The sequence below is a fragment of the Scyliorhinus torazame genome, chromosome 2 (genome assembly GCF_047496885.1).
Source record: "Scyliorhinus torazame isolate Kashiwa2021f chromosome 2, sScyTor2.1, whole genome shotgun sequence".
Taxonomy (NCBI): Eukaryota; Metazoa; Chordata; class Chondrichthyes; order Carcharhiniformes; family Scyliorhinidae; genus Scyliorhinus; species Scyliorhinus torazame.
Window position 1 is genome coordinate 227,275,325 of NC_092708.1, and position 27,597 is coordinate 227,302,921.

General features: G+C 43.2%; 1 protein-coding gene across 1 annotated transcript in view; it reads right to left on the reverse strand.

Moving 5' to 3' along the window:
• LOC140407167 (RNA helicase aquarius-like) overlaps nt 1-25,250 on the reverse strand; it is a 79,933-nt gene extending 54,683 nt beyond the window's left edge. Inside the window, exons 1-9 of the mRNA XM_072494852.1 lie at nt 25,232-25,250; nt 23,098-23,200; nt 15,005-15,061; nt 14,261-14,301; nt 13,350-13,385; nt 13,104-13,224; nt 10,732-10,872; nt 529-597; nt 188-288 (exon numbers count right to left, since the gene is read on the reverse strand). Of these exons, the coding sequence (XP_072350953.1) occupies nt 188-288; nt 529-597; nt 10,732-10,872; nt 13,104-13,224; nt 13,350-13,385; nt 14,261-14,301; nt 15,005-15,061; nt 23,098-23,172 (641 nt within the window). The 5' untranslated portion in view covers nt 23,173-23,200; nt 25,232-25,250. The remainder of the gene's footprint in view (nt 1-187; nt 289-528; nt 598-10,731; nt 10,873-13,103; nt 13,225-13,349; nt 13,386-14,260; nt 14,302-15,004; nt 15,062-23,097; nt 23,201-25,231) is intronic.
• Between the last annotated feature and the right edge of the window lie 2,347 nt (nt 25,251-27,597).

A 27,597-nucleotide genomic window follows, 5' to 3' on the forward strand; every position in this document is an offset into this window, starting at 1 on the left:
TAGTATTTTCTGAAATTACGCCCTGTAAAATAAACAACTCCAGTGCAGAATATGCTATATCTGAGGAGACAGTAGCTATGTTTTACAAGACAGCATGAATAAACAGAACACCACAGCAACTATACGGATTCCAGTCTGATGGAACGGACAGTCCAGAACTCACAGGTGGATACAAACATAGACTTACTGCTCCACAGATTTCTCATCCATTTTCTCTTCTTTTCTTTTGATTAGATTCCAGAATTTCCTCAGCTTTGGTGTTTTTTTCAGCTCATGCTCCAGTCGTGACTAATACAAATACAGGTTTGATGTTAACAGTTTAACACTCAGTGAGACCCAAATCAATAATCATGTCCTTGTCCCATATTTTAATGAGCATTGCCCATAACTATGCCAAGTATTTCAGGCAGTGGGAGAGTATCTGATGAAAGGCAACAAATTAAGTTCAAAGAAACCACTCAGCAACAGTGTATGTCATTAATCTGTTTTAATTATTTTATGCAGACTTTGAATGATCACTGAACTTGCCAAAAGTAGACATATCCACATCGGAAGAGAGATAAGCCTCTGCACCTGTTCTCGAATAAGATCCACTTCCTGAAACAAAGTATTTCACAGGTTGAAATCATGTCCACAAACAGTCGTCTATGCTGATTATGTTTTAACTACAAATATATTGGCAAATAAATACTAATTTTCCTGCACCAGTACATGCCTCAATTCCAAAAATATTATATTAGGAAATATGAATGGTAAACAAGGCCACTTCTATTTATTATTGCAATATCATCTTTAAAACTCATTATTATAAAATACGACTTTCTCCAAAAAAAAGACAAGTTTAATTGATATTAAATAATGAAAGCCTTCACAAATATTCCTTCCAAAGCTTTTTACATAATTCAGCAAAAGCCAAAGTTAGCAGTGTGCTCAGTTCCTATCTCCCAAATATTAGGGCGTCATAGAAAATATGTTTAGTTATAAAATGCTCAGCTGAGCCCTCTTGTGGCACAGTGTAGTATTAACCACACTCAGAGCTTCACAACTCTGGAACAAAGGGATCAAATCTTCAATTCTGAAAATATTGTGCAAGTTTTGCAGTGTTACATCTGACAGATTGATAATGATCGAAGATTTTACAACTTTCCTCAAAGATAAAATAAAGATCAGAATTACATAAAACAAAAGTGAAGTTAAAATTCAAGTAATTTAGAACTATATTTTACATTGTCATAGTACACAAACAGCAAGATAAACAGCAAACTCGTCAGTTTCAAAGTAAATGTTCCAATCTCTCAAAAGTCAACTGGCTAATTTTTATTTATGATTTACACAATCCAGACATAAAATCAAAATTATAGTTGAAAATATGTTTTGTGGTTTATAAACTGTAAGGACTATAATTGGTAGTGAAAAGAACAAGGAAAGAAGGACCATGGAGAATTGGATTTAATCTAATATCAAGCATCTTCCAAAGGTTTGATTTAAAGGGGTAAGTCATGACACAAGAACTCAAAGTTTTGGTTGGCTCCTCTTGCTCCGTGTGGGAGGTCACTCCGTGGGGGAGGTCGGGAACATTTCCCGTGCACGGGACCAGCATGTGTGCAAGAAGTGTCTCTAGCTACAGCTCCTGGAAGCCCGGTTTCAGAGCTGGAGCGATGGCTGGAGACACTGTGGAGCAACCACGAGTCAGAGTGTTGTGGATAGCACGTATAGAGAGGTGGTCACACTGCAAGCTCAGATTCCGCAGGCAGGAAAGGAATGGGTGACCACCAGGCACAGCAAGAGAATGGAAGTTGGATTTGTTTTATTGTCACGTGTACCGAGGTACAGTGAAAAGTATTGTTCTGCGTACAATCGAGACAGATCATTCCATAGATGAAAAATAACATAGGACATACATAAATACACAAGGTAAATACAAACGCACAGGCAACAGGTAAGCATATGGGGTACAGTACTACTCAGTAGAGAAGATATGTGAAGAGATCAGTTCTGTCCATAAGAATTGGGCAGGCAATGCAGGAATCTCCCGTGGCTATTCCCCTGCAAAACAGATATACCACTTTGGATATTGTTGATGGGAATGCCTCTCAGGGGAAAGCTGCAACAGCCAAATCCGTTGGGACACAGTTGGCTTTGCTGCATAGTGGAGGAGAAGAAGGGGTGGGAAAGTAATAGTTTGGGGGATTCAATCGTTCAATTGTCACAGGCGTTTCTGTGGCCGCGAATGAGACTCTAGGATGGTATATTACCTCCCTGGTGCTCGGGTCAAGGATGTCTCGGAGTGATTGCAGGGTGTTCTAGAGGGGGAGGATGAACAGCCAGTAGTCATGGTACACATCGGTCCCATGACACGGGTTAAAAAAAAGAATGCGGTCCTAAAAGCAGACTATAGGGAGTTACAAGAAAGTTGAGAAGTCGGACCTCAAAGATAATGATCTCAGGATTATTACCAGTGCCACGTGCTAGTCATAGAAATAGCAGAAATTATTGATGAATAATTGGCTGAAGAGACTGTGAGAGGGGAAGGGTTTCAGATTCCTGGGGCATTAGGACTGGTTCTGGGGAGGTGAAACCAGTATAAACTGGACAGGTTACATCTGGGCTGGACTGCGATTGATGTCCTAGGAGAGTATTTGCTAGAGTGTTTGGGGAGGGTTTAAACTAAAATGGCAGGGGGATGGGAACCTACACAAGGAGTCAGAGGAGGTGGAAACAAGGACAAAAACAAGATACAGAAAGGGGAATATGAAAAGTTATAGGCAGAGAAAGCAAAGGTTAGATTCAAATAGGGCCACAGTGAAAAATATTGGGAGCGAGACAAGTAATATTAAAAAGACGATGCTTAAAGGATTTGTGCCTTAACACACGGAGCATTCGCAATAAAGCGGATGAACTAATCGCGCAAACAGCCATAAACGGGTATGATGTGATCGGGATTACGCCGATATGGCTGCAGGGTAACCAGGGATGGGAGCTGATGTCCATGGTTACTCAGTATTTCGGAAGGATAGACAAAAAGGAAAAGGCGGTGGAGTAGCAGTGCTGGTTAAAGAGGAAATTAATGCAATAGTGGGAAGGATATTAGCTCTGACAATGTGGATCTGTATGGGTAGAGCTGAGAAACACCCAGGGGCAAAAAACATTAGTGGGCATCGTATATAGGCCCCAAACTGAAGAGATGTTGGGAATGGCATTAAACAGGAAATTAGAGATGTATACGTCAAAGGAACATCTGTAATTATGGCTGATTTTAATCTGCATATAAATTGGAAAAATCAAATTAGCAACAATGCCATAGAGGAGGAATTGCTGCAGTGTATATGGAATGGTTTTCTGGACCAATACATTGAGGAACCAACTAGAGTACAGGCCATCCTAGACTGGGTACTGTATAATGAGAATGAAATCATTGACAATCACCCTTGGGGATGAGCGACCATAATATGATAGAATCTAGAAGGATAGTGAAGTAGTTGATTCTGAGACTAGGGTCCTGAATCTTAATTTTTTTTTCAAAATTTAGAGTACCCAATTCATTTTTTCCAATTAAGGGGCAATTTAGCGTGGCCAATTCACCTACCCTGCACATCTTTGGGTTGTGGGGACAAAACCCATGCAAACATGGGGAGAATGTGCAAACTCCACACGGGCAGTGACCCAGGGCCGGGATCAAACTTGGGACCTTAGCGCTGTGAGGCAGCAGTGCTAGCCAATGCGCCACCGTGCTGCCCTAGGTCCTGAATCTTAAAAAAGGAAACTACGATGGTATGAGGCACAAGTTGACTATGACACATTGGGAAACATTACTTAAAGGAATGACAGTGGATAGGCAATGGCAAACATTCAAGGAGTGCATGGGCAACTGCAATAATTGTTTATTCCTGTCTGGCACAAAGGTAAAATAGGGAAGGTGGCCAATCCATGGCTAGCAAGGGAAATTGGAGATTGTATTCATTCCAAAGAAGAACCACACAAATTGACCAAGAAAACCAACTGGCTGGATTCTCCGAAATTGTGTTTGGCGACGGGGCGGAGAATCCGTTTTGACACCAATATCATTTTTTATATTCTCCGCCCCATGAAAAGCGGCATTCTCTAGGAGTACACCGCACCGATTATTCACACCGAGGCCCGCCCAGCGATGCTCCGTCACCGACTGGCCGCGTTCCCAATGCTGTGGGTTAAGTGTGCTCACACCATCCCGGAACCTCATGTGGCAGCTGCGGGCTTAGTCCGGCGCCGCCAGTCAGGTGAGGGCCGATCGTCGGGCAGGGGGAGCTTCATTCAGGCGTCCGGGGCGCGCAAGCAGCCAAAGGGGGGCACTTCCTTTGTGGTCCGGGGCCCGCAAGTAGCCGAAGACGGGCACTACTTTTGCGGTCCGGGGGCTGAGTCCACCGGCCACTGCAGGCCACCGCCGTGCGCATGCGCAGCCATGAAATCGGAAATGCTCAGGGCCATATTGGCAGCTGGAGCTGCGAGCTCTATACGCTGCCTCCCTGCTAGCCCCCAGCAAAATGGGGAATCAGTGGCCGTTTTGCACAGTTTTTCTGCGCCAGCCTGGGGACTTAGTCTCCAAAACGGAGAATCTAGCCCAAAACGTCTGAGGATTGGGAGCAGTTTAGCAAAGAAAGACCAAGGGATTGATTAAGAAGGGGAAAATAGAGTACGAGAGTAAACTTGCAGGGAACATAAAAACTGACTGTAAAAGTTTCTATAGGTACGTGAAGTGATAAAGATTGAGGAAGACAAATGTAAGACCCTTATAGTCAGAAATGGGGTATATATAATAGGTGACAAAGAAACGACTGAGCAACTATACACATACTTTGGTTCAGTCTTCACAAACGAGGACACAAATCAAATATCAAAAGTGTCCGGGAACGTAGGCTTTAGTGAGGGATGAACTGAAGGAGATCAATATTTGTAGAGAAATGGTGTTGGGAAATTGATGGGATTGAAAGCTGATAAATTCCCAGCGCCAGATAATCTACATCCCAGAGTACTTAAGGAAGTGGCTCTAGAAATAGTGGGTGCATTGGCGGTCATCTTCTAGGATTCTATAGACTCTGGAATAGTTCCTGCAAATTGGAGGATAGCTAATGTAACCTCACTATTTAAAAAGGGAGGCAGAGAGCAAACAGGGAATTATAGACCAGGTGTTAGCAGTAGAGAAAATTCTAGAATCCATTATCAAAGGTTTTGTAGCGGAGCACTTAGAAAGCAGTGGCAGGATCGGACAGAGTCAGCATGGATTTATGAAGGGGAAATCATGCTGGACAAATCTACTGAAATGAGAGGATGTAACGAGTAGAATGGTCGAGGGGGAGCCAGTGGATGTGGTATGTTTGGACTTTCAGAAGGCTTTTGTCAAAGTTCTGCACAAGAGATTAGTGTGTAAAATTAAAGCACATGACATTAGGGGTAGTGTATTGAGGTGGATAGAAAACTGGTCGGCAATCAGGAAACAGCATGGGAATTAATGGTTTTTTTCAAATTGGCAGGCAGCAACTAGTGGGGTACAGCAGGGATCGCTGCTAGGACCCCAGCTATTCACAATATTTAGATGAGGGAACAAAATGTAATATCCCTAAATTTGCAGATGATACCAAGTTGAGTGGGAGGTTGAGCTGTGAGAAGGATGCAGGGATTCTCCAGTGTGATTTGGACAAGTTGAGTGAGTGAGCAAATGAATGGCAGATGCAGTATAATTTGGATAAATACGAGGTTATCCACTTTGGTAGCAAAAGCGAGAAGGCAGACTATTATCTGAATGGCCATAAATTAGGAGAGGGGAATGGGCAACGAGACCTGGATACCCTTGTACACCAGTCACTAAAGGTAAGCATACAGCTACAGCAGGCGGTAAAGGCGGCAAATGGTATGTTGATATGTTCATAGCGAGAGGATTCGAGTAGAGGAGCTGGGATGTCTTGCTGCAATTATACAGGGCCTTGATGAGGCCACACCTGAATAGTGTGCGCAGTTTTGATCTCCTTATCTGAGGAAGGATGTTCTTCCTCTAGAGAGAGTGCAGCGAAGGTTTATCAGACTGATTCCTGGAACGGTGGGACTGACGTACGAGGAGAGATTGAATCTGTTCGGATTGTATTTGCTGGGGTGGCACAGTGGTTAGCATGGCTGCCTCACTGTGTCAGGGACCTGGGTTCAATTCTGGCCTCGGATGAGGTGTGGAGTTTGCACTTTCTCCCCATGTCTGTGTGGGATTCCTCCGGGTGCTCCGGTTTTCTTCTACAGTCCAATATGCAGGCTAGGTGGATTGGCCATGCTAAATTGCCCTTAGAAAAAAAAAGGATTGTATTTCCTGGAGTTCAGAAGAATGAGGGGGATCTCATAGAAACCTATAAAATTCTAACAAGACTAGACAATGTAGATGTAGGAAGGATGTTCCCAATGGTGTGCGTGTCCAGATCCAGGGTGTGATGATTTGAATATGCAGTTACGTAAATACTAACAGATACGGCCTCCAACCAGCAGGTGGCAGTAAAAAAAAACACATGACAGTTACCTCAGGGAGTCTGGAGATAGTTGTCATTGTGGATAGTCGCATTTGTAATAGCTCTTAGATAGTTTATAATAGTGATTTGATAGTTTGTGTTTTTAGTAGTTTTCATATTGTTATCTGACCCATGTTATTCTTAATCAATAAACATTCAACTGATCACGAACTATACGTTCTCTAGTGCACAAATTCTGTCCAGCCATACACCAGAACGTAACACGGGGTCACAGTCTAAGGATACGCTGTAGACCATTTAGGACAGAGATGAGGAGAAATTTCTTCACCCAGAGAGTGGACAGCCTGTGAAATTTGTTACCACGGGAAGTAGACGATGGCTGACCTGGTTTATTGTCTCAGCTCCACTTTCCTGTCTGCCCCCCATAACTCTCGACTCCCTTGTCTAACGAAAATCTGTCTAGAATAAATTTAATGACCCAGCCTCCACTGCTCTCTGGGGAACAGAATTCCAAATACTAACAATCTTAACTTCAGTGTTAGGGGAATACGTATTGATAAATGTTTATAAACTATAGAAAGATAATGGCTGATAAAGCCTATTCCTTCAGAGGTTGGAAACAATTGGATCAGGTATTGTTTAAGGGAAGTAGCTCTAGGATGAACAACTGTGACTGCTTACGTGAATAGGTTCCCTCCAAAAGATTGGGATTAGATATCATGCAGTCTTATCTATGATATACATGTTTGAGATAGGTAAAATAGAGGACAGAATTTTCCCACGCCCTTTAATGATATTAAAATTTACCAAAAATCATGGATATCAGTTATCAGGTTCATGCCCCATTACGTTACTGGTAGGAGGCAGGGAAGATCTCAAACCGAGATCTCACCAACTGCAAATTCCATTTTGGCCCTCTCATTAGATTTAGCGGCCATCTAGATTTGCACCCGTGGTGAACAGGGTCGCAACATTGCGACCATGGTGTATGAAGCGGCACAGTTTTCAAAACTTCCTCAGAACTTTCAGAACCTCCAAAAGCTGGAAAGTTGCTCCTTCTGTACACAACTGGGTAGATCAAGGTGCTATGTAATAAGTACAGAAAATAACCAAGTTGGCTAATGAAATGCTTGCCTTTATATCTAGAGAGCTAGATTCCGAGGGGCACAGATTAAACTAAGTCCTGATTACACTACACCATGGGTACTTTGACTAGACCTCAGCAAAGATATTTTGCCTTGGAAGGAATACAGGGTAAGGTTGTGAGATTTGTAGCCGAAATCCAAGGGTTTAAATTACGAGGAGAGAATGCACAAACAAGGGGTGTATACCCTGGAATTTGGAAGAATCTGGAGTGATTTGATAGACATTTTCAGGATTTTAAGGGAAACAGTTAAGAGAGAATTATTTCCACTAGTTTAGGAGTCAAGGACTGGTGGGCATGATCTAAACATTAGAGCCAGCCCTTTCAGAACTGAAAATAGTAAACACTTATTCACACAAAGAGTGTAGAAGTTTGGAACTCTTTCTGCAAACAACAACTGATGCTAAGTCAATTGTAAACTTCAAATCTGCGATTATAAACTTCAATCTTCAATTGAGATTGATACATGCCAACATACGAATTAGGAGTATGCCACTTGGCCCGTCAAGCCTGTTTTGCCATTCAGTACAAGCATGGCTAACCTGATTGTAACCTCAACCCCACTGTGAGAGGTGACGCATTTTGGGAGGACTAACAAGGCAAAAGAATATACAATGAATGGTAGGACACTAGGAAGTACAGAGGAACCAGAGGGACCTTAGAGTGCATGGCCATAGATCCCTGAAGGCAGCAGGACAGATAGAGAAGGCATATGGAATACTTGCCTTTATTGCCGAGGCATTGAATATAAGAGCAGGGAGGTTATGTTGGAGCAATATAAAATGCTGGTTAGGCCCCAACTGGAGTAGTGTGTGCAGTTCTGGTCACCATCTATAGGAAGGAAGTGATTGCACTGGAGAGGTGCAGAGGAGATTCACCGGGATGTTGCCTGGGCTAGAATGTTTCAGCTACGAGGAGCAGCTGGATGGGCAGGGGTAGTTTTCCTTGGAGCAGAGAAGGCTGAGGGGGGGACCTAATTGAGGTATATAAAATTATGAAGGATAGGAAGGAACTTTTCCCCTTATTGGAGGGCCAATAACCAGGGGCATAAATTAAGCTAAGGGGCAGGACGTTTAAAGGGAATGTGAGGAAAAACCTTTTTCACCCAGAGGGTGGTTGGAATCTGGAACTCACTATCTGAAAGGATGGTAGAGGTGGGAACGCCCACAACATTTAAGACATTTAAGAACTATCTAGATGAGCACTTAAAATGTCATAGCATACAGGGATACGGGCAAGTGCTGGAAAATGGGATTAAGGTAGATACGATGCTCAATGGTCAGGACAAACATGATGGGCCGAAGGGCTATTTCCATGTTGTAAAACTCAATGACACCTCCGTCTAAAAGGGCAACATGGTGTCACAGTGGTCAGTACTGCTGCCTCACAGCGCCAGGGACCCGGGTTCAACTCCAACCTTGGGTAACTGTGTGAAATTTGCACTTTCCCCAGTGTCTGCATGGGTTTCCTCCCAGTCCAAAGATGTGCAGATTAGGCGGATTGGGCTTTCTAAAATTGCCCTAGTGTCCAAAAATATGCGGGTTGGGTGAGGATACAGGATAGGGCAGGGGAGTGCGCCTGGGTAGGGTGTTCTTTCAGAGGGTTGGTGCAGACTTAATGAGCCGAATGGCCTCCTTCTGTACTGCAGAGATCCTATGGAAATGGGCAACCCCTTATTTTAAAACTGTGACTCTAGTTCTAGATTCTCCCACAAAAGGAAAACATCCTCTCCACATCCACCCTGTCAAGACCTTTCAGGATCCTATATGTTTCAATCAAGTCACCTCTTACTTTTCTAAACTACAACGGATACAAGACTAACCTGTCATACCTTTTCTCTTAAGACAACCTTCCATTCCAGGTATTAGTCTAATAATCCATCGGAGAACTGCTTCCCATGTATTTACAGCCTCCCTTAAATAAAGGAGACCAATACTGTACACAGTGCTCCAGACGTGGCCTCATCAATGCCCGATCAAAATGAAGCATAACCTCCCTACTTTTGTATTCAATTCTTCTCACAATAAATATTAATATTCTATTAGCTTTCCTAACTACTTACCGCACCTGCATACCAATACTTCGCAATTCATGCACTGGGACACACAGGTCCCTCTGTATCACAGAGTTTTGCAATCTCTCACCATTTAATAAGCTTCTTCTTTATTCTTCCGGCCAAAATGGACAATTTCACATTTGCCCACATTATACTCCATTTACCAAATCTTTGCCCACTCACAACATATTTATATCCCTTTGTAACCTCATGTCCTTTTCACAACTTATTTTCCTACCTTTGTGTCATCAGCAAACTCAGCAACCATACTGTTGGTCCTTTCATCCAAATCATTTAAGTAAATTGTTAAATGTTGAAGGCCCAGCACTGATCGCTATGGCACACCACTCTTGCCAACCAAAAAAGACCCATTTATGCCAACTGTTTCCGGTTAGCCACACACTCTTCTATCCATGCCAGTATGTTACCCACTACACCATAAGCTTTTATTTTCCACAATAACCTATGACATGGCACCTTATCAAATGTCTTCCAAAAATCTAAGTACAGTACATCCACTGGGTCCTCTTTATCCACAACACATGACTCCTTCAAAGAACTCTAATAAATTGATTAAACATGATTTCCTTTTCACAAAACCATATTGATGCAGCCTGACTACCTTAAATGTTTCTACGTGCCCTGATATAACATCTTTAATAGCTAGTTTTTGATGTCAATGGTATTACAGTATATGAGGCAAAAGCATGTTTATGGAGTTAGGTTGTAGATCAGCCATGAATGGACTGAGTGGTAAAATATTCTTGAGGGGTTAAATGACCTCCTCATATTTCAATATTTTTCTCAATATTAGTGATAAGTCCTGATTGAAAAAGATAAGTAAGTGAGGGATGGAGGTGTGGTGAATTGAAGAGAGTGCCTGAGACTTGAATAACAACAGGAATGAGGAATTAAAACGGCCTGTTCCTGTACACATTTCCTATCCATAAAGTCTGCCCTGTATATTACATTACAAGGTATCACCTGCTCACTCAAAATATGTTGTTATAAAGCAGAGGAGGAAGGAGTTTGACTGACATGATACTTACCAGGCTGTTGAAGCAGTGATCAAGAAAGACCAAGAGGACAGTCTGTTCTCGTAAAGTAAGATCCTTATTCTCCTCAGCAAGCGATGCAGTCAAAATACACTTGAAGAAATAGGGAAAGTGTTCGGGCTTCTGTGTAAATGTCTAACGTAAAAAGGGCACAAGGCATTTCCTTAAATCGAAGTGAAAATGGAATAGACCACATAAAGCAATATCTATTGCACAGAAGAATATGAACTTGAGCGTAAAACATTTTCAATCATGCTTGCAAATTAAAGAAAGCTGCCCAGTACAACTATTGTTATCAGATTTCATGGTTTTGATCATGTGCAGCTTTCAAAGGCTCTGCTTGTGATGGTTACCAAAATAATTTTCAAATTTTGTGTTATTTTCATTTTGGAGGACTGAAATTTCAGGAGCTGTATTTGCAGTTACGGATTTTTTCTCCCATTTTGCGACTGAAGTGCGATATTGGCGGCTCCGGTAGCGTCTGCCCCGCCGACCAGAAGAGCGGAACCTATTCATTATACACAATCTGTCCACCCGCTGTCAGCTGATAGGTTTGAAGGTCCCGGCACCATATTTAAATACCAGTCCAGCACACTCATATCACTCTCTTCAACCCACTTGCCTTCACAAGACCATGCAGGATGTCAGCAACACAGAGGAAAAAGTCCTCAAGAAGTCTCTTCCTCAATTCAACCACCCTCCTCCCAAGCCCATCACCTGCAAGGTGCCCATACCCAACTTGAACCTCTACCCACCGCATCTGGAGTGTTTGTGCATTTCTTTCCAGTAAACAATGTGGTATCCCTTCGACCTCCTAGTTTGTGAACTTTTCATGCAGCCTTGCCAGGGTCGAGCTTCCCTCCCCTCACTCTTCCTTCTACCTTCCATTGTTCATCTTCTTCAACCACTTCTTTGCCCCTTTGCCATCGTGAGCCTTCCGTTCACGTCCCTCCCCCTACTCCTGTGCAGACTTACTTCCAAATTGCCACCCTTACCTTCATTAGGCCCCACCCCTCCACGCCTCACCTCCTTTGCTGTGGTGCCGACACAGTCATGTCCAAAAAGACACGGTGTATGGCACCAGGGGAGAAGGAGGCCCCTGTACTCCCCAACACTAGCACTGATCTGACTCAGTGACACAGGAGAGTCCGTGGGTCCAGCAGCACAGTGCTGTTCATGAAGACCAGCTCAGCATGGAGATGGAGGCAGGAATCAATCTTTCTGGCAGAGTGGTGAACAGCGCATCAAGAACAGCGCAGCACTATGGCAGAAAGTTGGTGCATCCACTCTGAAGTCTCTAGCAATCTGCGGACCGTCTTGTGCACGCCACTCTTTACCAATCGGGTCTGACGCCGACATAATGTCACACTGGCGTGCTGCAGTGAAATGCCTGACATGGCGCCAGAGAGCAACTGTTTTAATATGCATTCATGAGATGCAAATGAATGCAAATGGAATTTTCACCCCTGCCAGCAGGAAGACAACCCACGATTAAGAGAATTGCAACATGATTTTACACCAGCAGCTTTACCTGTCGCCAGATCTTCCATGCCTGCCCCCAATGGGTAGGTTGGGAGAACTAGGACCAATGTTTCAGCTCGCAATGACTACATCAAGGTTGTCTTATGAAGAAAGGTTAAACAGGTTGAGACTTTCCTCACTGGAATTTAGAAGAATGAGGGGTGAACTTATCGAGGCATATCAGATCTGATAGGTCTTAAGAGGTAGATGTTGAGAGGATTCTTCTCCTCATGGCAGAATCTTGAATTGGGGGACACCGTTCAAAAATAAGGATTTTCTCATTTAAGATTGGGATAAGATGGAGTTTGTTCTCTCAGATGGTCATTAGTATTTGGAATTCTCTCCCTCAGTGAGCAGCGATGCCTGGACTATTCAATATATTCCAGGTCCGACAGATTTTTGCTTGACAAGGGTGTCATGGGTTATGGGGTAAGACAGGGAAGTGACGTTGAGGGCACATCAGATCAGCAATGATTTTATTGAATGGTGGCGCAGGCTCGAGAGGCTGAAAGGTCGACTCATGCTCTATTTCTTATGTTCTATACTTTGGGCATGGAGTGCCATTTTGCAAATGTTCACAAAAGCAGGAGCTCATGGAAATCACAGGGTCAGTGTGGCATTTTCCAGCCTTAACCGCATCCAATCCTGTTGAAAGTCAATGGGCGTTTGGCTGAGCCGCCGAATCTCCCATGGCCAGTCCCGCCATGGCAGGGCCAGAAAATCACCACCTCAGACTTACACCTCATCACTTTGCGGCACAGCATTCCTATGGGATGTCCTCAGGCTTCAACACCGAACAAGGAGCAATAGCAAGCTCTACAAACAGTTAAACAATAGCCTCTTACCTCCCAGGCAGGAACATTCTCTCGAAATTTTTCATTCACCATACAGCAAATGGACATCAGGTAGGCATTGCTGGATACTTCTGAAGAATAGTTTGGCCAGAGATAATTCTCCAGATACTGGCTGTCAATGTTACAAGAGAATATAAAAGTAAATTGAAGGCTTAACATTCATTAAAATATTGTTTCATAAATCACTCTAATAATGGTGTTTCTTTAAAAAATATCCCAAACCAGAAAAACAATTACCTGAATTCAAGCAGCATAATTTTCCTAATTGCAAACCTGAAAAGTAAAAATATTTACTGTAGGCAAATATTTATGACTGAATATACCACATTAAAACAATATTGCCCTAGCCCTGCCATCAAGATTAACAGGGCGGTGCATGAAGTCTCAGGCTCAAATTCCCCAAGTATCAAAATTGACAGTGAAACATGGTGGGTATACTCACCAGAAAAAGAAATTGGTTCAGCACTGAAATTATTTTTTAAAGCTGTTGACTTCGATAAGTTTCTTTTCCTTTCGTTTGAGTAAACTTCAGGAAAGTGAGTGGGAATTTAACTCAATGAGTCCATTGTTCTTCCCTCTCCAAATTCAAAAATATGATACTGAAGCTCATTTTCAAGACCAACATTTTGTATAGTTTAGGCACAAGGTTTTAATTAAAAGTTTATATTTGATTGGAAAACAAATTAGATGTTTAAATTAGGCCTTTCAATACACCAAACTGGCTTCTATGGAGATAAACATGTTCATTCTGATGTTTATATCCTTGATTATACTGAAAGTGAAAGGCATGTGGTGCCTCAAATTCTTATGGAGAGTTGCAATGCCATCACTCTCATTTCATGTTTACTTTGGAACATCTATTCGTCCCTACCCCCATCCTTCTCTATTCAACAGCAATGTAAGATTTATTTCAATTTCCTATCTCCAGATCTTTTATGGAAGGAACGGGCACTTTTTAGCAACACACAAAATTTACATGAAAAAATATTCAGGTACCAAAAATATTCGTCCCTTGATAAGACCAAAATAATGGCCACATATGTGATGAGATGCAGCGCATTTTTAGAACTGATGAATCCTTTAGTACAAGGTAGAACATAGAAGATAGCTCTAGAAAAAAGGCTGACACAGAAATAGGTGCAACTTACTTTGTCTTTACAATCTCTTTCTGATACACATCTTCAATGACCTGTTTGCAACATAGAAAGTAAAGGAATAGACAATACCAGAATGAGTCAATTTATTTCCAATGCCTCAACATGAAAACTGATTATTTTTTTGTGTAGAGCTATGTGAAGAAAACAGATCGATCGAACAGTTCCGTTGAAAGTGGTGCAGCTAGATTACATTCAGAATAATGGGAAGGAATTGTACTTTAAAACCATAGAATTCCGACTGTGCCATTTGGCCAATCGACTCTGCACCAACCCTCTGAAAGATCACCCTATCTATGCCCATTCCCCAGCCCTATCCCCGTAACCCCAAAACCCCCACCTAATCTGCACATCCCTGGACACTAAAGGGCAATTTAGCATGACCAATCCACCTAACCTGTACTTCTTTGGACTACAGGAGAAAACCAGAGCACCAGGAAGCCCATGTAGGCACAAGGAGAAAGTGCAAGCTCCACACAATAACCCAAGGCTGGAATTGAACCTGGGTCCCTGGCGCTATGAGGCAGCAGTGCTAACCACCGTGCCACCCTGGTCCATCTGAATAGTCCATCGAATCTGCATAACAAACTTGAGTCATAATAATCTCCAGTTATCTAAATCTGCAGTTGAGTCAACAAGTGTGAAAACAAATCTAGTATTTTGTTGGCGCTTCCACTTTTCAAAAGGGTTCTGTACAGTGTACATAATTTGAACATAAGAAAACAAAACATGATTTACCTTTGAATCAAACGTCATTTTTTTCTTTACGTGAGGTGCCCAATATCTATTTGATAGCTGAAAATATGAAAATAGATATTGTAAACACTTCTAAAATAAGGCTTCAGCGGAAACGGACATGGCAGACCTGTGCAAGTCTATGCAACAACTTTGACTGACTGGATAGTCAGACAGCATATTTTTATCAGACAACATCCAATGGATTAAAAATAGATGTACTCGCCATATTCCATTACCTGTGCCACATTTAATAAGGATGGCCTCAGTCATTCACCCTCCGTGAAATCTTTTACCTCTATTAAAATAGCATTTCTGGATAAATTAAACATAAATGGGGAACTTGTGTTACGACACCCTGGGCCAGTGCGCGGTCAATACCAGCCCCACTTGATGCGGAGTCGCAACATGGTTGAAATTAATTTTTATTTTAAAATTGAAAACAGCGCGCATGGAGAGTGAGCCGGGACATTGAAAACAGCGCGAGAGGAGAGAGCGCGGGAGGAGAGAAAGCCGGGACATTGAAAACAGCGCGGGAGGAGAGAAAGCCGGGACATTGAAAACAGCGCGAGTGGAGAGAGCGCGGGAGGAGAGAAAGCCGGGACATTGAAAACAGCGCAGGAGGAGAGACAGCCGGGACATTGAAAACAGCGCGAGTGGAGAGTGAGCCGGGACATTGAAAACAGCGCGAGTGGAGAGAAAGCCGGGACACTGAAAACAGCGCGAGTGGAGAGAGAGCCGGGACACTGAAAACAGCGCGAGTGGTGAGTGAGCCGGGACATTGAAAACAGCGCGAGTGGAGAGAAAGCCGGGACACTGAAAACAGCGCGAGAGGTGAGTGAGCCGGGACATTGGAAACAGCGCGAGTGGAGAGTGAGCCGGGACATTGAAAACAGCGCGAGTGGAGAGAAAGCCGGGACACTGAAAACAGCGCGAGAGGAGAGAGAGCGGGACATTGAAAACAGCGCGAGTGGCGAGTGAGCCGGGACATTGAAAACAGCGCGAGTGGAGAGAAAGCCGGGAGATTTAAAAAGCGCGGGAGATTTAAAAAGCGCGGGAGATTTAAAAAGCGCGGGAGATTTAAAAAGCGCGGGAGATTTAAAAAGCGCGGGAGATTTAAAAAGCGCGGGAGATTTAAAAAGCGCGGGAGATTTAAAAAGCGCGGGAGATTTAAAAAGCGCGGGAGATTTAAAAAGCGCGGGAGATTTAAAAAGCGCGGGAGGAAAGAGAGCCGGGACATTGAAAACAGCGCAAGAGGAGAGGGAGCCGGGAGATTTAAAAAGCGCGGGAGATTTAAAAAGCGCAGGAGCTGCGAGTCAGAGTGGAGATTTTAAAAGATCGCGGCCTAGTTTCGGGTGCCATTCGGAGGAGGAGGAGCAGTCTCTGTCAGGGAGAGAACCTGAGAACATCGAAGACACTCAGAAGGTAAGAAGGTAAGTAAGTGATTTTTACTTTTATACCTTTTTCAAATTGTGTGTGTCGGGGGGGAAACTGAAGTGACATCACAGAAAAGCTGTAACCTGAGTGGCTGGTTGGGAATCTACACTAAATTAAAAAAATTAAGCATTGGTAACTAATTAAACATAATTACTTAATTATAATTTAGAGGAGTATGTAAGCCAGAGATCGGAGAGTACTATATTTAGCTTTCGCATTTATATTAGAAATCTAGTGCTAGGAAACAGATAGTTAACAGTAACTTTAAAAAATATATATATATAAATTTTTTTTTAAAACTTTTAATTTTAATTAATTGACGCAATGTCAGTTAGAGGGGTGCAGTGCTCTGACTGTGAGATGTGGCAGGTCCGGGAGGCTTCCAGCGTCCCGGATGGCTTCATCTGCAGAAAGTGCACCCAACTGGAGCTCCTCACAGACCGCATGGTTCGGTTGGAGCAGCAATTGGATGCACTTAGGAGCATGCAGGTGGCGGAAAGCGTCATAGATCGCAGTTATATAAATGTGGTCACACCCAAGGTGCAGGCAGAGAAATGGGTGACCACCAGAAAGGGCAGGCAGTCAGTGCAGGAATCCCCCGTGGTTGTCCCCCTCTCGAACAGGTATACCCCTTTGGATACTGTCGGGGGGCATAGCCTATCAGGGGAAAACAACAGCAGCAGCCAGAGCAGTGGCACCACGGCTGGCTCTGATGTTCAGAAAGGAGGGTCAAAGCGCAGAAGAGCAATAGTAATAGGGGACTCTATAGTCAGGGGCACAGATAGGCGCTTCTGTGGACGTGAAAGAGACTCCAGGATGGTATGTTGCCTCCCTGGTGCCAGGATGTCTCCGAACGGGTAGAGGGCATCCTGAAGGGGGAGGGCAAACAGGCAGAGGTCGTTGTATATATTGGTACTAACGACATAGGCAGGAAGGGGCATGAGGTCTTGCAGCAGGAGTTCAGTGAGCTAGGCAGAAAGTTAAAAGACAGGACCTCTAGGGTTGTAATCTCGGGATTACTCCCTGTGCCTCGTGCCAGTGAGGCTAGAAATAGGAAGATAGAGCAGCTAAACACGTGGCTAAACAGCTGGTGTTGGAGGGTGTGTTTCCGTTATCTGGACCACTGGGAGCTCTTCCGGGGCAGGTGTGACGGGCAGCACAGTAGCATTGTGGATAGCACAATTGCTTCACAGCTCAAGGGTCCCAGGTTCGATTCCGGTTTGGGTCACTGTCTGTGCGGAGTCTGCACATCCTCCCAGTGTGTGCGGGGGATTCCTCCGGGTGCTCCGGTTTCCTCCCACAGTCCAAAGATGTGCAGGTTAGGTGGATTGGCCATGATAAATTGCCCTTAGTGTTGGGTGGGGTTACTGGGTTATGGGGATAGGGTGGAGGTGTTGACCTTGGGTAGGGTGCTCTTTCCAAGAGCCGGTGCAGACTCGATGGGACGAATGGCCTCCTTCTGCACTGTAAATATGATACAAGAAGGACGGGTTGCATCTAAACTGGAGAGGCATAAATATCCTGGCCGCGAGGTTTGCTAGTGTCACACGAGAGGGTTTAAACTAGTATGGCAGGGGGGTGGGCACAGGAGCAATAGGTCAGAAGGTGAGAGCATTGAGGGAGAACTAGGGAATAGGGACAGTGGGGCTCTGAGGTAGAGCAGACAGGGAGAAGTTGCTGAACACAGCGGGTCTGGTGGCCTGAAGTGCATATGTTTTTATGCAAGAAGTATTACGGGTAAGGCAGATGAACTTAGAGCTTGGATTAGTACTTGGAACTATGATGTTGTTGCCATTACAGAGACCTGGTTGAGGGAAGGGCAGGATTGGCAGCTAAACGTTCCAGGATTTAGATGTTTCAGGCGGGATAGAGGGGGATGTAAAAGGGGTGGCGGAGTTGCGCTACTGGTTCGGGAGAATATCACAGCTGTACTGCGGGAGGACACCTCAGAGGGCAGTGAGGCTATATGGGTAGAGATCAGGAATAAGAAGGGTGCAGTCACAATGTTGGGGGTTTACTACAGGCCTCCCAACAGCCAGCGGGAGATAGAGGAGCAGATAGGTAGACAGATTTTGGAAAAGAGTAAAACCAACAGGGTTGTGGTGATGGGAGACTTCAACTTCCCCAATATTGACTGGGACTCACTTAGTGCCAGGGGCTTAGACGGGCGGAGTTTGTAAGGAGCATCCAGGAGGGCTTCTTAATATAATATGTGGACAGCCCAACTAGGGAAGGGGCGGTACTGGACCTGGTATTGGGGAATGAGCCCGGCCAGGTGGTAGATGTTTCAGTAGGGGAGCATTTCGGGAACAATGACCACAATTCAGTAAGTTTTAAAGTGCTGGTGGACAAGGATAAGAGTGGTCCTAGGATGAATGTGCTAAATTGGGGGAAGGCTAATTATAACAATATTAGGCGGGAACTGAAGAACATAGATTGGGGGCGGATGTTTGAGGGCAAATCAACATCTGACATGTGGGAGGCTTTCAAGTGTCAGTTGAAAGGAATTCAGGACCGGCATGTTCCTGTGAGGAAGAAGGATAAATACGGCAATTTTCGGGAACCTTGGATAACGAGAGATATTGTAGGCCTCGTCAAAAAGAAAAAGGAGGCACTTGTTAGGGCTAAATGGCTGGGAACAGACGAAGCCTGTGTGGAATATAAGGAAAGTAGGAAGGAACTTAAGCAAGGAGTCAGGCGGGCTAGAAGGGGTCACGAAAAGTCATTGGCAAATAGGGTTAAGGAAAATCCCAAGGCTTTTTACATGTACATAAAAAACAAGAGGGTAGCCAGGGAAAGGGTTGGCCCACTGAAGGATAGGCAAGGGAATCTATGTGTGGAGCCAGAGGAAATGGGCGAGGTACTAAATGAATACTTTGCATCAGTATTGCATCAGTATTCACCAAAGAGAAGAAATTGGTAGATGTTGAGTCTGGAGAAGGGTGTGTAGATAGCCTGGGTCACATTGAGATCCAAAAAGACAAGGTGTTGGGTGTCTTAAAAAATATTAAGGTAGATAAGTCCCCAGGGCCTGATGGGATCTACCCCAAAATACTGAAGGAGGCTGGAGAGGAAATTGCTGAGGCCTTGACAGAAATCTTTGGATCCTCACTGTCTTCAGGTGATGTCCCGGAGGACTGGAGAATAGCCAATGTTGTTCCTCTGTTTAAGAAGGGTAGCAAGGATAATCCAGGGAACTACAGGCCAGTGAGCCTTACTTCAGTGGTAGGGAAATTACTGGAGAGAATTCTTCGCGACAGGATCTACTCCCATTTGGAAGCAAATGGACGTATTAGTGAGAGGACGCATGGTTTTGTGAAGGGGAGGTCGTGTCTCACTAACTTGATAGAGTTTTTCGAGGCGGTCACTAAGATGATTGATGCAGGTAGGGCAGTGGATGTTGTCTATATGGACCTTAGTAAGGCCTTTGACAAGGTCCCTCATGGTAGACTAGTACAAAAGGTGAAGTCACACAGGATCAGGGGTGAGCTGGCAAGGTGGATACAGAACTGGCTAGGTCATAGAAGGCAGAGAGTAGCAATAGAAGGATGCTTTTCTAATTGGAGGACTGTGACCAGTGGTGTTCCATAGGGATCAGTGCTGGGACCTTTGCTGTTTGTAGTATATATAAATGATTTGGAGGAAAATGTAACTGGTCTGATTAGTAAGTTTGCAGACGACACAAAGGTTGGTGGAATTGCGGATAGCGATGAGGACTGTCAGAGGATACAGCAGGATTTAGATTGTTTGGCGACTTGGGCGGCGAGATGGCAGATGGAGTTTAATCCGGACAAATGTGAGGTAATGCATTTTGGAAGGTCTAATGCAGGTAGGGAATATACAGTGAATGGAGAAACCTCAAGAGTATGACAGTCAGAGAGATCTAGGAGTACAGGTCCACAGGTCACTGAAAGGGGCAACACAAGTGGAGAAGGTAGTCAAGAAGGCAAACGGCATGCTTGCCTTCATTGGCCGGGGCATTGAGTATAAGAATTGGCAAGTCATGTTGCAGCTGTATAGAACCTTAGTTAGGCCACACTTGGAGTATAGTGTTCAATTCTGGTCGCCACACTACCAGAAGGATGTGGAGGCTTTAGAGAGGGTGCAGAAGAGATTTACCAGAATGTTGCCTGGTATGGAGGGCATTAGCTATGAGGAGCGGTTGAATAAACTCGGTTTGTTCTCACTGGAACGAAGGAGGTTGAGGGGCGACCTGATAGAGGTCTACAAAATTATGAGGGGCATAGACAGAGTGGATAGTCAGAGGCTTTTCCCCAGGGTAGAGGGGTCAATTACTAGGGGCATAGGTTTAAGGTGAGAGGGGCAAGGTTTAGAGTAGATGTACGAGGCAAGTTTTTTACGCAGAGGGTAGTGGGTGCCTGGAACTCGCTTCCGGAGGAGGTGGTGGAAGCAGGGACGATAGTGACATTTAAGGGGCATCTTGACAAATACATGAATAGGATGGGAATAGAGGGATACGGACCCAGGAAGTGTAGAAGATTGAGTTTAGTCGGGCAGCATGGTCGGCAGGGGCCTGGAGGGCTGAAGGGCCTGTTCCTGTGCTGTACATTTCTTTGTTCTTTGTTCTAATACCCGAGGCCTTCAGCTGCCCAATAACTACAGTCACCAGGCTTGTAAATTTGAACACAATTAACTTTCTATTATTAACAGCAGCTATACTTAAATAGGCAATAAATACAACTGGTTAACTACTATATAATCTCTAACCTCTCCTGCCTTTTAACTCATCCACCCTCTATATGCACACACACACACACGTGTAAAATAATGATGAAAGGCTGCCTTCAAGTATTCCTTTCTCAGTCTAGGCTTTCACATAGAAGTTAGTTTTTCTTTCAGCTTGCAATGGTTTTCACTGTACTCACAGAAATAGCAGGCAGCCAGCATATGAGAGCAGAGCGAGAGACTTGCTTCTTCTTTCAGGGTCTAGAAGCCTCTGCCTTTAGACAGTAGGCAGCAGAGCACAGAGAGCGCAAGCTGCTTCCACCTTGAAGGTCCAGTGGCTTCTCCTGGGTTCTCTCGGAGAAACGCTACCTGACAGGAACCAATCACTGTCGGTTGTCGGACAGAATACTGTCCCTGGTCAATCCATTGGCCACCAGCCAACCAATCGAAATGAACCCCTCCAATCTCCAGGGTACCATAAAGGCTGGTTTCTTCTGCCCAAAATGCAAAACCTTATAACACACTGTACTATTTAACACTTTGAGTTCTTTACTTCCTCTGCTTGACGAAAAGTTATGTCTCCATTAACGATCCATGAACCAAAAACGATAAATATAAAATGACAGAAATAGGAAGTAACGGAATCAACAGGAATAGCTGTTACAATTGATATTTAAGTGTTAAATATAATGTTGCATCCCATGTAATATAAACTGGCACATCATTTGTGTGATCACAGAATCTTTACGATAGAGGTGGTCATTCTGTCCATCGATTCTGCACTGACTCTCAGAAAGAGCATTATATCTAATCCCACTCCCCTGTTATATCCCTATTACACATTATTTTGCTTTTGATAGTAATTGAATTCCCTTTTGAATATCTCCGCCACCCTCCCAGGAAGTTCTTTCCAGACTCCAACCACCTTGTGGGTGAAATTTATTTTCGTGTCACTTTTACTCCTTTTGCCAATTACTTTGAATCTGTGCCCTCCAGCTCTTGACGCACTCTTGATTGGGAACAGTTTCTCATTATTTACACTGCTCATACTCTTCAAAATCGTGAATACCACTATTGAGTCTTCTCTCAGCCTTCTTTTCTCTAAGGAAAACATTCCCAACATCTCCAATCTATCCTCAAGCTAAAGTTATTCATCCCTGGAATCATTCTTGTGAATCTCCTCTGTACTCTCTCTATCCTTCCTCAGGTACGGCACCCAGACTGGATGCAATAAATCAGATAAAGCCTAACTAGTGTCTTATACATATTCAATATGACCTCCTTACTCTTGCATTCAGTGCCCCAATTAATAAAGCCTACGATACTGTATGTTTTATTACCTCTCTCTCAACATGACCTGCCATCTGATGTACATACACACCGAGGTGTCTCTGATCCACCTCCTTTCGAGTTTCTCCCTTTGTTTCATACTGTCTCTCCATGTTCTTCCTGCCAAAATGATTCACCTCACACTTCTCTGCACTGAACTTCATCTGCCACTTCTCTGCTCAACCAATCATCAGTACTGTATTAATCTTTTTTTAAAAATTATAATTTAGATTATTCCAATCATTTTGTTTTCCAAGGGGCAATTTAGTGTGGCCAATTCACCTACCCTGCACATCTTTGGTTGTGGGGGTGAAACTCACGCAGTCACGGGAAGAATGTGCAAACTCCACACGGGCAGTGACCCGGGGGCGGGATTGAACACGGGTCTTCAGTGCTAACCACTGGGCTACCGTGCCGCCCTAATATTACAGCTTAAAATATTACCTCCTACATGTGTCTAGGAATACTACAGGTATCATGCATGACAGAATTTGATACAGACATTATGCAACCTCTTGTTTGAAACGATTATGGTCACAAAGGGTGTAAACGCCTGCTGAAAAAGATCTGAGGTTTTTTTTCCAGTTACGAAATACAAAAAAGATTGGATGGAAATACTGATGGGTCATTTGCAAACCCCTTACCTGAGTAACATATTCAGCATTTATCTGAGATACAGTTGGTGCCACCATTTTCTTTCCTTGAGGTACAGGCTCCATTTTCTGGCTAATCTGCTGTCAGTCAGAACTGGGAAAATAATATAGGCTGTAAGAATTTGTTTTACCTTCAATTAAAGTAAGAAACTGTAAAATTGAGAGAATATATAGTATACTATTCGACAAGGTAAAAAAGTAAAGATAATTTCCCATTTCTGCTTTTCAGAACTTTGGGAATTATCAAGTGGATCAGCATCGCTAACATGTAGGGGAAAAAAACGTTCCAAATTGAATTATTTCTGGTTGATACAATGTTACAAAATATATGGGAAACGTTTTCCAAAATTACTGTAAATATTTGGAGATACGTTTCAATTCTTTCTTTATTAAAAATCCAGTAGATTAGTGGAGAGAAATTATTTTCAGTTTTTTAAAACTTATTTGCATTTCATTTCTTTATGAATTTCACATAAGAAGCTGACTATTTACAGAGTACGGGCTATTTCTAACCTGTTGCTGAAGACCAACATTTGCACTTTAACTAACAATAGAGATACTGCTCATTCACAATAGTTTAGTTGCTATAAGAACAATAAACTGAACAATATTTTTGTTTTTAAATTTAGAGTACCCAATTCATTTTTCCAAATAAGGGGCAATTTAGCATGGCCAATCCACTGGCCCTGCACATCTTTGGGTTGTGGGGCCGAAACACGGGTAGAATGTGCAAACTCCACACGGACAATGACCCAGAGCCAGGATCGAACCTGGGAGCTTGGCGCTGTGAGACAGCAGTACTACTCACTGCGCCACCGTGCTGCCCAACTGAACAGCATTTTAAGGTAAACATAACACGAACAGGTAAAGTAAAAGGACAGGTATTACAGTGCGCACACTAGGAAGTATATTTAGAAATATAGCGCGGCATTTACTGCCCGCCCCCAACCATACACACAAGGAAATATCCTCCCGTTATCCACCCTTTCAGGTCCCCTCAGATCTTCTATGTTTCAATAAGATCATCTCTCATTCCTCAAAACTCCAATGGGTTAAGGCCTAACCTATTCAACTTTTCTTCATAAGACAAGCCCTTCATTCCGGAATGCGTCGAGTGAACCTTCTCTGAAAAGTTCCTAACACAATTATATCCTTTTTCAAATAAGGAGGCCAAAACTGTACACAGTACTCCAGGTGTGGTCTCTGTACAGAGACCCTGTACAGCTGCAGTAAAACTTCCCTACTTTTATATTCTATTCTCCTAGTAATAAAAACATTCCTTTTGTCTTCCTACTCATTTGCTGTGCCTACATACTAACTTTGTGTGATTAATGTACCAGGACACCCAGATCCCTCTGTACCTTAAGAGTTCTGCAATCTCTCTCTATTTATATAATGTGCTGCTTTTCTTTTCTTCCTGCCAAACAGGACAAGTTCACATTTTCCCGATGATGTAGTGGTTAGTACTGCTGCCTCACGGCACCGAGGACCCAGGTTCGATCCCAGCCTCAGGTCAGTCCGTGTGGATTTTGCACATTCACCGTGTGCCTTCGTGGGTCTCACCCCCAAAACCCAAACAGGTGGATTGGTCATGGTAAATTGCTCTTAATTGGAAAAATTTAAGTTCACAGTTTCCCACATTATACACAATGCCAAATCTTTACCCACTCTTTACCTCCGCTTGACAACTTACTTTCCCTACTTGGTCTCATAAGCAAATTTAGCAGCCATACATTTGGTCCCTTCATCCAAGCCATTGATATAAACAGTTGGAAAAAGGAAATGTTATATTGCATTGCGGAAACCATCTTTCCCAAATCATGTAGCATGGCCATGAAAAGGCCTGACTGCAAGAAATAAATAAGACTTCACTGATAGTCACAATGACTCCAAGCTCCCAACAACTCTGAATGTTCAGGGTAATTTTAATGGATATGTTTCAGTGAACAGACCAGCACGCATACTCCATTTAACTTTAATGGTTATTCTACGTTTTAAGCTCCATTAGGACATTTAACTTCCGCAACATTCAACTCTAGAAATGGGAGGACTTAAGGAAACCATTTTGCACCGGTAAGACTGAAGTGAGGGGATGCCAGTCAATAAAGATTCTTCTTTTACTTACTAGATATAGGTGTTGTGACTACTCCTTCACTTTATAATTTAGTTTAGGCTGTGACAATTCCACAACTACAGTGCGGATTTCATGGCAATCTCTGTGACATAAATTTCCCCTTTCGTATCATCCATTAGCTTCAAGTTCACGGGGCAATTGGCATCCAATAACAGTGATGTCATCAAGCAGGGTAAGCAGCCAACCAAAGTGAAATATCCTCACAGACAGAAAAATCAAGCGGCATAATAGTGAATGTTTCACTTTTTATTAAAACATTGGAGGGAAAAAACGATTGGGACATATACATGTGTAGTGGATTCAAGATCGAGTCTGCAGGCCTTGGAGGTTCAATCAAAATGAGGAACTTTGTTTAGAAGATGTTAACACTGCAGGCTGCGATGTTAGACTGCCGGTTTGCCTGCGCAAAGACCGATACGCAATCATTCTCTTAAAGTACTCCTGTTCAACTACAAAACTGCTTGTGGGGAAATACTAAAAACACTATGAATACCCATTTACTCCCCCTTAAATCAAAGGTCTCTGACACAATAAACTGTATAACATTAACAATCAATTAGAAACATGATATTATGATCCCAGACAGTGGCTAGGGCTAGGATACTGGACCAAAACCAATATTTTATTTTATTTTTTTAAGACTGTGAGGAAAGAATACTTCGCTCCAGGAGTGATTGCACAAAGAAATAGGGATTTGGCATTTAAAACAAAACTTTATTTTTATTACACTATTAAACTTTTAACAACACATCTGAAAATAGCTTACAATTACCCCTTAAACAATACTAAATACAATACCCTTAATTACCCCTTAAACAATACTAAATACAATACCCTTAATTACCATCTCTATTCCCAATTAAACAAGGAAAAGAAAAACAAACAGTTCTCAATTCCTCCTACAGCCTAATGGCACAGAGTAACACTTGCTTTCCAGAGCAGGTTTGGCTCCTGTTAGAACTCCTGCAGACTCGGACTTCAAAAAGCTGTTTTAACTGGTTTGTTTCAGCTTCCCCCTTGTCCTTAGACAAGTCTGCACTGCTTTAAATACTATTAATCTTTTTAAATTATCCTACCGTGAGAGATAGCCAACAATGTACTTATATGTTGTGATCTATTACTGTCCTTCTTGTACTTTGTTTTTTTCTTTTATGCTAATAATTATCCTTTATTAATTGTTCACACAATGACTGGACTATTCCTCCTTGGTTCACATTTTTCTCACGGTATACCAAATTGAAAATATACGCCTCTATGAACCAATGTTCTCAGTTACCCTCCTGAGTTTTAGGATACTCTCACATTTAACATCAGCTGGGTTCTTGTGCCAATGAAAATCAGGATGCAAAGCCCATACGTGTTATATGCTGGGAGGTACTGGCAAATTAGTTTAAACCCTCAAAACGTCAAAGATATTTGAAGACTAAGCATGGCGAGTTCAAGCACAAACCTCTTGATTTTTTTTCAAAGGATGCAGCGAGGACATGAATCAGCTGAATTCCTTAGAAGAAATGTAACATTGAATAACAAAGCAAATGAGATCTTGAAGCCCAAGCAGGCTCACCGGTCACATTAAAGGTAAGCGAAAATGATGGGTCGCGAAGGTCGGCTGGTTGGTAAAAGTGGGTCCCGGGAAAAAAGTTTGAAAAACACTGGTTTAACACATCCCCGAATTCGCAGTGTTAAGCCAGTCTTTTCAGGATAGCTAGAAACTGTGTAATCAATTCACCTTCTTCTTGGTTGCGCTTATGAAACCTAAACCTTCTACGATGGCTAAAAGTTTTGGTGAATAGTGGCCCTGCAAAGTCTCTTTGTATGTTTTTGTGCCTGGCTTTTCCAGCTGTACCAGACTTAAGAGGTTAAATGTTTCTCCTCCTTATGCTCAGGAATGTTGGGACTTTTATATCTGCTACTATCTTGTTAGTTTCGACAAAATATCATTCTATATACGAGCTCTATCACTCTGTATTCTCATCAACCAGTCCACGGTGCAAAAGCTATTTTTCTCTATGGAAGGACCTGCATGTGCACAACGTGCCACGAATACTCAGCACTACCTTGCTTCCTTTCTCCCCAAAAGGCAAAACCCGAGCTCAGCCTGTTTCCCTTTGTGTTTTACAACATCCCCAGCTCTAAATTTGTTGTTGTAGAATACTTGCTTCCGACGGTTACTATGTTCGTTTCGAGCAGAGCACGTGGCAGCCTTCTCTCCGAGTTGTTTCCTTCTGATTTTTTGTTTCTCCGATGGCTACAACTGTTGTTCGTCTCCCCCGTCGCCAGCTTTCATGTAGCGATGTTTTCAATTATTTATTATTTCTCGAGGGCCTCCAAGCGCTGTTCGCCTGCCTCGTCGCCGT